The sequence below is a fragment of the Arachis ipaensis genome, chromosome B7, assembly GCF_059453495.1.
Source record: "Arachis ipaensis isolate K30076 ecotype BB chromosome B7, ASM5945349v1, whole genome shotgun sequence".
NCBI classification, from domain to species: Eukaryota; Viridiplantae; Streptophyta; class Magnoliopsida; order Fabales; family Fabaceae; genus Arachis; species Arachis ipaensis.
The window spans coordinates 125,087,985-125,097,648 of NC_142442.1; the positions used below are offsets into that span (position 1 = coordinate 125,087,985).

General features: G+C 41.3%; 1 protein-coding gene across 1 annotated transcript; it reads left to right on the forward strand.

Annotated features, from left to right (window-relative positions):
* The first annotated feature begins 4,758 nt into the window (after positions 1–4,758).
* LOC107607610 (uncharacterized) lies at positions 4,759–7,110 on the forward strand. Its single transcript, XM_016309542.1, has one exon. The coding sequence runs from the start codon at positions 4,759–4,761 to the stop codon at positions 7,108–7,110; it is 2,352 nt and encodes a 783-aa protein (XP_016165028.1).
* The last annotated feature ends 2,554 nt before the right edge of the window (positions 7,111–9,664 follow it).

Here is a 9,664-nt window from a genome sequence, read left to right on the forward strand (position 1 = left end):
CAAGGTTTAACCCCTTCACCAAGGTTGAAATTAAGCTATATGGTCTTAGAGAGCAAAAATAGAGGTTTAGAGATTAGAAAATGGGTTTAAATTCACAAAAATGCATTTTCTCCAAAAACAAGGTTTCGCGTATGCATGCATAACCTCACATACGCGGGGGTGTAATTCGCCCAACTCGCGTACATGACCATCCTCTGCGACCCTGCGTATGCGATCCCCTCAAACAGCAATGACATCCCGCGTTGTGTGGCATTTGCCTGCATACACGGACTTGAAAAATTACCTCTTGAGTACGCATGCACATGCCCTCATACGCGAGACTTTTGGACAGAGCAAAATGTCTGTGTCGCGTGTGTGTGTCGTGTATGCATTTCTCTCAATTTTTGTAAAAAGCTGTTAAGTGCTGCAGTATTCCTTTTTACACACCAAACTTTCGACGCGCATAACTCTTTCATTAAAAATTATTTTTAGTTTATTCTTCAAACGGAGTAAACTTCGTGGACCCAATTTTTAATTGAAACAATTTTGGAAAAGTTTGAGGGTCCGAAGGCCGAGTTATGGCTCGCCAAAGTTCGATCAAAAACCAAGTTTTTACAAAGAATTTCCAAACCTCTATTTTACCATCTTCCTTTACAAAACAAAAACTTCATACCTCAAAATGACTCCAAATACATTCAATACAGCTCCATATTCTATCACAACCTACCATACCTCAATTTGGACAACTTCCTTCCAAAAATTCTCAATTTATACAAACACAATTATCAAGTTATCAACATTCACACTATCACATTCATTATCCTCATTTATCATCATTAAAATCATCATTCATCAACATTCATTTTAAGATAACTTAACAATCTCATTAAGAATCCTAACCCTCAACGTACATGCATGCTCCAACCTATCTTATGGTCGTCTAGCCTATGCACATGACATTATATATTATCTACGAGAAATCAAAACCATACATTCACCGATTCCTCCCTAATGCCTGGAATGTCACAACATTACCGCTCCACTAACGCTTTAAGTACCAAAAATATGAGAAATCAAAACCATACCTTCACCGATTGCTCCCTAATGCTTAATTGGAATATAGTCCGGGGGATCACTCTATATCAGTAAGCATAGCATTCTCGGACTTGACTCCCGAGGCAAGGGTGTGGCAGCAGATAGTTTTTGACTATTTGTTGCCTACTACCCACTCGACCTATATCTGAATGCATGTTGCCATCTTGGTTTGAGCAATTCTTGAGGGAAAGAAGATGGTTGTCCTGCCATTCATAAGGGAATCCATGTGGAAGGTAAATCAGTAGCAGAACTTTAATATTCCCTTCCCATCTTTCGTCATGAGGTTGGCCAGCAGTCGGAGTAGAAAGAAGGCCAGATGATGTCATATTTCGGATATCGAGCGGACATGGCGAGTGGGATGAGCTGGCAAATCAGGGAACAAAGAGGAGGAAGTCGGATCCAGCATCATCCTCAGCACCACTCTCTTTTTCTCCATAACTCTCGATAGAAGAAGCTTTCCAACTATTAATCCAACAACAAAAAGATCTTCAATCTATTCTTCAAGAGCAAGAAGAATTCTAAAAGAGGCAAGAAAACTTCATGGCTACCTTAGCCGAAGCCTTACCCGCTTAGCCTCACTACACTCATGCAAAAATCAAGACACTTCCATGGATGAATGTAAAGAATTAACTCCAACCAAAGAACATGGTATGGATGAAAATTTGGAGCCTCAAAAGAAAGAAGAGGAGTTTAGGTGTGAATTACAACAAGTGGAGGATGTTGAGTGCATTGAATCGGAAGGAGTGGTTGAAGGTTTAAGAGAAGTTGAGCAAGGAACAAACTTCACTATTGAGGATGATTCCGCAACAATCAATGATCCCATTGAACTTGTTGAACCTTATTCTGTTTGGCATAAAAATGATGTTGAGGAGGAATGTGCACAACATCCAAGACACAACCTAAGCAATGAAGATGACTTAGAAGAAGTTGGTGAACAAGAGATGGAATTCAAAAAAGCTTGTCAAGAGATGGAGATTATTGAAGAAAGGTCAAAGAGAGTAAGAACAACCATGGCACATCTATTCAAAATCTCCTTTCCTAACTCACCATTTAAAATACAATTTGAGTGGGTAAAAATTTTATCCTTTAACTTTCTTGACCCATATTAATATGCTTTGTTAGAAACAGATGGTCAACTTAGAATTCTTCTTGGGATGCTAAGTAAAAAGGAATTGGATAATGGGTGACAACGTGAATCAAGGTTTACTAAGGGTAGAATATCAAGATTTGGAGTCCAAAGATATGCAAGGCTAAATTCATGGGATTTCGAATGAGGATTTTGAGCTTAAAGAAGGATTCTAATTTTGCATCACCCAAATAGAAGCATGAAGATCAATAAGAAAATGGGTGGCAAAATAAAGTTTGGGACCCCAAAATACACTTCAATAATCAACAATTTTGGGAGCTCCATACTTGTTTAACAAATTTTCAAGGCTTGGTGTATATAATTTGGAATCCTGAAGAGCAAGTTAAGATCAAACATTGGTGGAGATTCAAGGATGAATTCAAGCACAAGCCTCCATAACAAAAATTTCACCAATTATCTAACTTAAGAACAATAAATAAAAGTACTAGGTAGGAGGTACTTTACCATGGTAAAATATTCCTAAACTCACTTACTTTGTCACTCTTGTAAATATTTTTCTTCATTGTTAGCTCAATTTGATAGATTTTTATTGTTAATTGCATGTTTGAGTGATGGAAATACTTTATGGAGGTTGAAAATTTTGTAAGAGGTCATACATGAAAAAAATCTTTTGTTTATAGTTTTTCTGAATTTAATTATTTTTTATTAAATTTATTAGAATTTTTAGTAAATTTTACTTAATTTAGAATGTTAAAATCTAGTCTAGGAAATCCTTTTTATAGGCTTAGGTAAGTCTTGAAAAAAAAAGGTCTTTGTGCGTGAGCACAGTCTTGTGCGTGCTCACATATTTTTTTCATGGCCTCTGATTAGTGCCTGCGCACCCCTTGTGCGTGTGCAGTGCGTATTGTGGAATCAATGCACTTATATTGTTAAACTTATTGAGCCACTTGTTCATGTATTGCGTGTTGTGGATAGTGAAGACAGAGCTGCAATGAATTTTCTTTATCAAGCTATTTATAAGGTTATGAAAGAAATGGTGAAGAGGTTTCAAAAAAGAAAGAGGATTATTAATCCTTATTTGAAGATTTTAGATACACATTGGGATTCACAATTTTGAAAAATCCTTCGTACTACTGATTATTGGTTAAATTTAGCTTTTCGATCTAATGATGGACAATTTGAAATGCACAAGCAAACAACTTCTAGCCTATTAGATGTCATTGAGAGACATGCTTACGATGATGTAGATTTGAATTCTAAATTGACAAGTGAGATGAGAATTTTTAAAAATGTTGAACAAGACTTTGGAAGATAGTCTGCAATACGTGAGCGAAGCACAGTGATATCAGGTAAATTTTTTTTTATTAAAATTAGTCTTTTATGATTGTGATATATTATTTCCTTTTTATGTTAATATCAATGGTAGAAATCTTATGGATGTGGAGCACTAAATTTGCAAAATTTAGCGATTCGTGTTTTGAGTCAAACTTGTAGTTCTTCGGATTGTGAGCAACTGGAGTATTTTTTAACATATTCACTAATATATATATATATAACAAATATATGTTAGAGCATAAAAAACTTAATGATCATATTTATGTTTGTTACAACTTAAGACTACAACAAATATACTTTTTTATTATTTTTTCTTGAATGCATTATTTTAAATTTTTAGTCATCATAAGAATAATCAAGTTAATTGATAATATAGGAACCAAATGAGAAAGCAAAGTTATGATCCAATTTATCTTGATACATTTGAGGATCATTCGAAATGAATAATGAAAGATTAACTACCATTTTTAATTTCGGAAGAAGTTGATACTTTACAAAATGATCTTACAAATATGTTTCTCCAATAAGTTTTAGATGATTTAGGTTTGTTTTTGTTAGGGATGATTTTGTAATACTTTAACCAAATATTTTGTCTTATTATTGAATATAATTTGTGAAACATTATTCAAATGTTAGATGAATTGAATCTGGAAGATGATTGAAATGATGATGAAGTTAATAATAATTCTGTAAAAAATGTAAATCAGAATGAAACCAATCAAAATGTTGTTCTAGATTTATCAAATAAAGAAAGATATTCAGACTTTAAAATTACTTTTTAGATATAATCTATAAATTATTATTTTTATTATGTTAAATTGAGATATTAAAATAATAATACTAATAAATTTTATATTTATTTTTGTATTAGTTATTTTTAGAATTTAAAATTTAATATTTATTAAATATTAATAAAAATATATATTTTAAAGGGCAATTTACGTTATTAAATTGTTTCACCCTCAATATTACGCAAATGCACTGTTTCCAATTTCAATACGCAAATACATTGTTTCACTATTTTATATAAACCGCTACTGGCAGTAGCGGTTTACATGTGTGCATAAACCGCTACAACCAGCCGCGGTTTATGTGTGTGAGTGTGTGAGTGTAAACCGCTGCTAGCAGCAGCAGTTTACGTGTGTGCGTGTGTGAGTGTAAACCGCTATAGGCTATAGCGGTTTACGTGTAGTGTGCTGAATGGGGCTGCCTATATAAACCATGGAGGGGCCAAATTTGGAGAGGTAGAGTGTTATTCACAAATGGAGGGGGAGGATAGTTTTGTGGCTCTGGTTCATTGCTTTGGAAAAATTCAAAAGAGCAAAAGGCATGGTGTAAAATTCACAGATAGAGAACCGCTTAATATTTTTATCCGATCGTCGAATACGTTGGCAGAGATTAAGCTAAGCATATTACGGAAGCTCGGTACCTATGGGACGAAGTGGGTAAAAAAAATATTTTACAAGATTTCCATTGCCGTTGTGTCAATCGGTGTGAGATATGAGACCTTCGTGATCGGGTCGGATGAAGACTTGCAGGTCTTGTTTCACTACAGGCGTAGTTTTCCGGAGGTGAGGATACCTGAGCTGCTTGCGAAGTTGGAAGATGGTGTGGATAGCTCTGGGGCATCGACACCGAATCCTCAGTCGACCCCAGCTGGTAGTGCATCAACATCAATGCCTGTGGTAGCAGCGGCAGTTCCAAATGCTGAGCCCGAACAAGCTGGGGCTATTCATGCATATATTGCTCCTGTTGTTCCTGATTTTGAATGCGATGCCGGACCGGATCGAGTTGAGAATGCACTGTTTGATGATGATTCGGATGAGGAGCCTGTCGATATTGGTGGGGACAGTGATGATGATATTCCAAGAGGTGGACGTTCAGCCCATGGAGGTTCCGGTTCTGGAACACAAGAGTACCCTCCCCACCTCTCTTCTTTGAACTTGGAAGCCATCGGCCAACACCATAATGTAGATGCAACATTCGATGGGCAGGGGATGCATGATGGGATACCTATGACTGAATTTCAGATTGGCCAATCGTTCCAGAGTAAAGAGGAAGCCATGTTGAGTGTAAAAGATTACAGTATTCGGCGTGGAGTTGAGTACAAGGTTATGGAGTCCGACAATCTGAAATACCAAGGGAGATGCAAGGAGTTTGGTAACGGGTGCACGTGGTTGATTCGGATAGTCATGCGGAAAAGGAAGAGCACATGGAAAGTTAGGAGGTACAACGGTCCGCACACGTGTATGGCCACATCGATATCAAGCGAACACAAGCAGCTTGATTATCATGTCATCTGTGCGAGAATCTATCCATTGGTTCGAGCTGATGCGTCGGTGTCGATTAAGGTGTTGCAAGAGGCAACGGAGGCGACTTATGGATTCAAGCCTAGTTATCGGAAGGTGTGGTTGGCGAAGCAGAAGGCAGTAGCGCAAATATATGGCGATTGGGAGGAGTCATATGCTAATCTACCACGGTGGATCCTTGGGGTCACATGCACGATGGAAGGTTCTGTTGCTCTACTGAAGACGTCCCCGGTTAGGGTGGGTGACCAAGTTGATGAAGATAGAGTCTACTTTCATCGGATGTTTTGGACATTCCCTCCGTGTATTGAGGCATTCCGCCACTGTAAGCTGCTCGTAAGCATCGACGGAACGCACCTCTATGGCAAGTATGGCGGGACATTATTGTTGGCGATCGCTCAGGATGGTAACTCGAATATTTTGCTTGTTGCGTTTGCACTCGTGGAGGGGGAAAATGCAGAGTCTTGGTCATACTTTCTTTCGAACCTTAGAAGGCATGTCACTCCACAACAAGGTATTCTCGTGATCTCTGATAGACACAACGGCATCAAGGCTGCACTAGAGTCCCCCGATAGTGGTTGGCAACCTCCCCATGCTTATCGGGCATTTTGTATTCGGCATGTTGCTGCAAATTTTGCCCTCACTTTCAAGGGACAGGATGCGAGGAGGTGGCTGGTAAATGCCGCGTATGCGAAGACGGAAGCAGAATTCGACTATTGGTTTGATATAATGAGGACGGAAAACCCGGCCATGTGCGATTGGGCAAACAGAATGGAGTATGAGAGGTGGACACAGCACAAGGATGGGGGGAGAAGATATGGTCACATGACGACCAACATTTCTGAGTGTGTGCACTCTGTCTTGAAGGGCACAAGAAACCTACCGGTGACGTCTCTTGTTAAGTCGACATACCTCCGGCTGGCGGAGTTGTTTGTTGTCCGGGGGCACACGGTAGAGGCACAGTTAGGGTCCGGGCACCGGTTTTCACAGGCAGTAGTTAAGGCCATTGAGCGTAACCTGAAGGATTCGAGGTGCTTCACCGTGACTGTGTTTGATAGACATCACCTTGACTATACAGTGGCTGAGACGACACCCACCAACAAATTCTCTTTGGGTAGCTATCGGGTTTCTCTAAGGGATCGCACCTGCGATTGTGGATACTTCCAGGCGCTGCACTACCCCTGTTGCCATGCCCTCGCATGCTGTGTGCAGTCACGGCTAGATTGGGCCACTTATGTCGATGAGGTGTCGCCTGTCCAGGCTGCCCGGTCATACTCGAAGGGTTTGCCCTCAGCGAGGTTCTACTAGCGGCATCTAGATTTATCATGATTTAGTTCGTTTGTGTTAGTCTTCGTGATTACAAATGTGTTTGTTTGTATCAGTTATGAGTTTTAAGTCTTCTTGGTTTAAATGTTAATGTTAATATAAGTAGTTATTTATCACTTTTCTAGATTTATCGTGCTTTATTTCCGTCATAGCTGTACGATCAACAAACATAAAGTCCATTAACATAAACATAAAGTAAAAACTGACCAAAATAACATTCATCCAACGAGAATAAACATAAAGTCCATCAACATAAACATAAAGTAAAAACTAACCAAAATAACTTTCATCCAACGAGAATAAACATAAAGTCCATCAACATAAACATAAAGTAAAAACTAACCAAAATAACTTTCATCCAACGAGAATAAACATAAAGTCCATCAACATAAACATAAAGTAAAAACTAACCAAAATAACAGTCATCCAATGAGAATAAACATAAAGTCCATAACCGTAACATAAACAACATAACGAGAAATGGAAAACAACAACACATGGTGCTAATCATCGCTATCATCCCGGGCTGCATCATGAAAGTCACCAAGGAGATGAGATCCTGTCCCACATCGAGCGGGACGCCTGACTCGAGTTGGTCGGGCCGCCACCTATCCAATGTCATCAACTGGATGGTCTAACCCAATCGCGGACTGGGGGGGTGCCCCCCATGGTGAACCAAGTATCCAACGGGCTACCTGCAGGCACGTTCAGATCCACCACATACTGACCCTGATAATCAGGTGGCTGGGAATGCATCTCCGTCATATGTGGCTGGTAAGCTGCGGTCTCGAACTGCACCTCCGGCATCTGGGGCTGGTAAGACTGGCCACCAAACTGCACATTGGACGTGCCAGCATCATCCCTAATCAAATCAGCAAACTCTGCATAAAACCGTGGACTCACCAGCTGATCATCTAAATCCATAGTCATCGTTGGCGTCTCAGGCTGGGCTCTGGCATCGGAGAGTAAGATCTGCTGGTGAATGTCTCCCCTCCAGCCTCAGTCGCTGCGGTCCCACTAACTCCACCACCGAACTGTGTGGGATCCGGAGTTCTCCCACGTCTGGCACTAGACCGACGAACACAGTGATCGACCTCAGCTCTAGCCTCTCCGCTTGCATCATCCTCCTGCATCGCATCATGTAACCATCGCCACTCTCGACCGGTGTCCCTAGTACCAACACGACGGCGTCTCTCAACACGGCGGTTATCCGGCATATCAGGTAGCTGTGATCTGCGTGGGACCTGGGACGACCCTCTCTGAAATGCCTCTGGAGGTATCTGGGTGCCTCTGGGATCCGCGAATGCTGTCCTCGGGCTAAGGAACTGCTGAGCCTCGCGGTACCACCAATCTAGGTAATCAGCAGATGGGCCAGGATCTGCCACTCGCTCAATGGAAATGACTGCATCAAGTCGGTTCCCCCAGTGCAAAAGCCAGACCTGATAGTAATGGGGGAACCACCTATCCCCTCCCCTCCCGTCCTTAGCATGCAGCCAGTCTACGTTCAAAGCATCCTCGGAGATATGCTGTACTCCACCCAGCTGTGGAACAACCCTGTCAACCTGATGCCACTCGATGACCGCAAAGTATATCAAAGTAGTCACCGCTCGCCATATGCGACTATGCTCCTCTGTAAGTATCTCCGGATGGACCACGGTAAGAACATCAAGCGCGGAGTAGGGCTCCCATACAATCTGAAATTTCAGAACTCATCATACATTACAACAACAAGTATATATCTAGTCACGACTAGAGAGCAAACCAAAAATGAAACTCTAACTGCTATAAAACTTACATCACGAGCGGTCAATCGATCCAATGCAAGCCGATACCTTATGACCCTCTGCTCCTTTCCATCGTTAGGAGGTAAGTAGGCAGACCACCTAAATTTAAGTCATATGAGACACAAACTTAAAAAAACACCCAAGAAAGTTGTTAACATTAAAAAAGCATAACCCATACCTGGATGCCAGCGGGAAAGAGAAAACCTCAAACCCGGCCGGCCTCAAAGACGGAAACCGCCAGAATATCCAACTCTGTAGCAACTGGAGCGGGCCCACAAGATTAGTCACATTTCTGTTCGCTACCCGACACATGCATCGGTACAGCCATGCCAAAGCGGCCGACCCCCAGCTATACCTCCCCATGTCATCAAGGTTTGCCACAAATGGCAACCACCGTATATGTACCCGGTTCGCACTCTTGTCCCCAAATAACTGGGTCGATAACAGCATCATGATGTAGGCCCATGCGTAGATGCGGACAGTCTCCTCGCTCGCATCTGGTGGTAGCACCTTAAACCTCTCGTGAAACCATGTAAAGTGTACTGTCATCTGCTTGACCTTATTCGGTGGAGGCCGCTCACTGAATAGGTCCTCAAACCACTCCCAAGCTGGTCGGCCACCCTCCATGTATTTCTCAAACTCACCAAGGCAACCACTCACAGCCTCCCCATCCACGGGTAGCCCTAGCTGAAATGCCACGTCCTGCAATGTCACTGTGCATTCTCCGAAAGGCATATGGAACGTATGCGTCT

Coding starts and splice junctions, on each gene's coding strand:
- LOC107607610 (XM_016309542.1), top strand. CDS start 4,759: ATGGAGGGGGAGGATAGTTTTGTGGCTCTGGTTCATTGCTTTGGAAAA.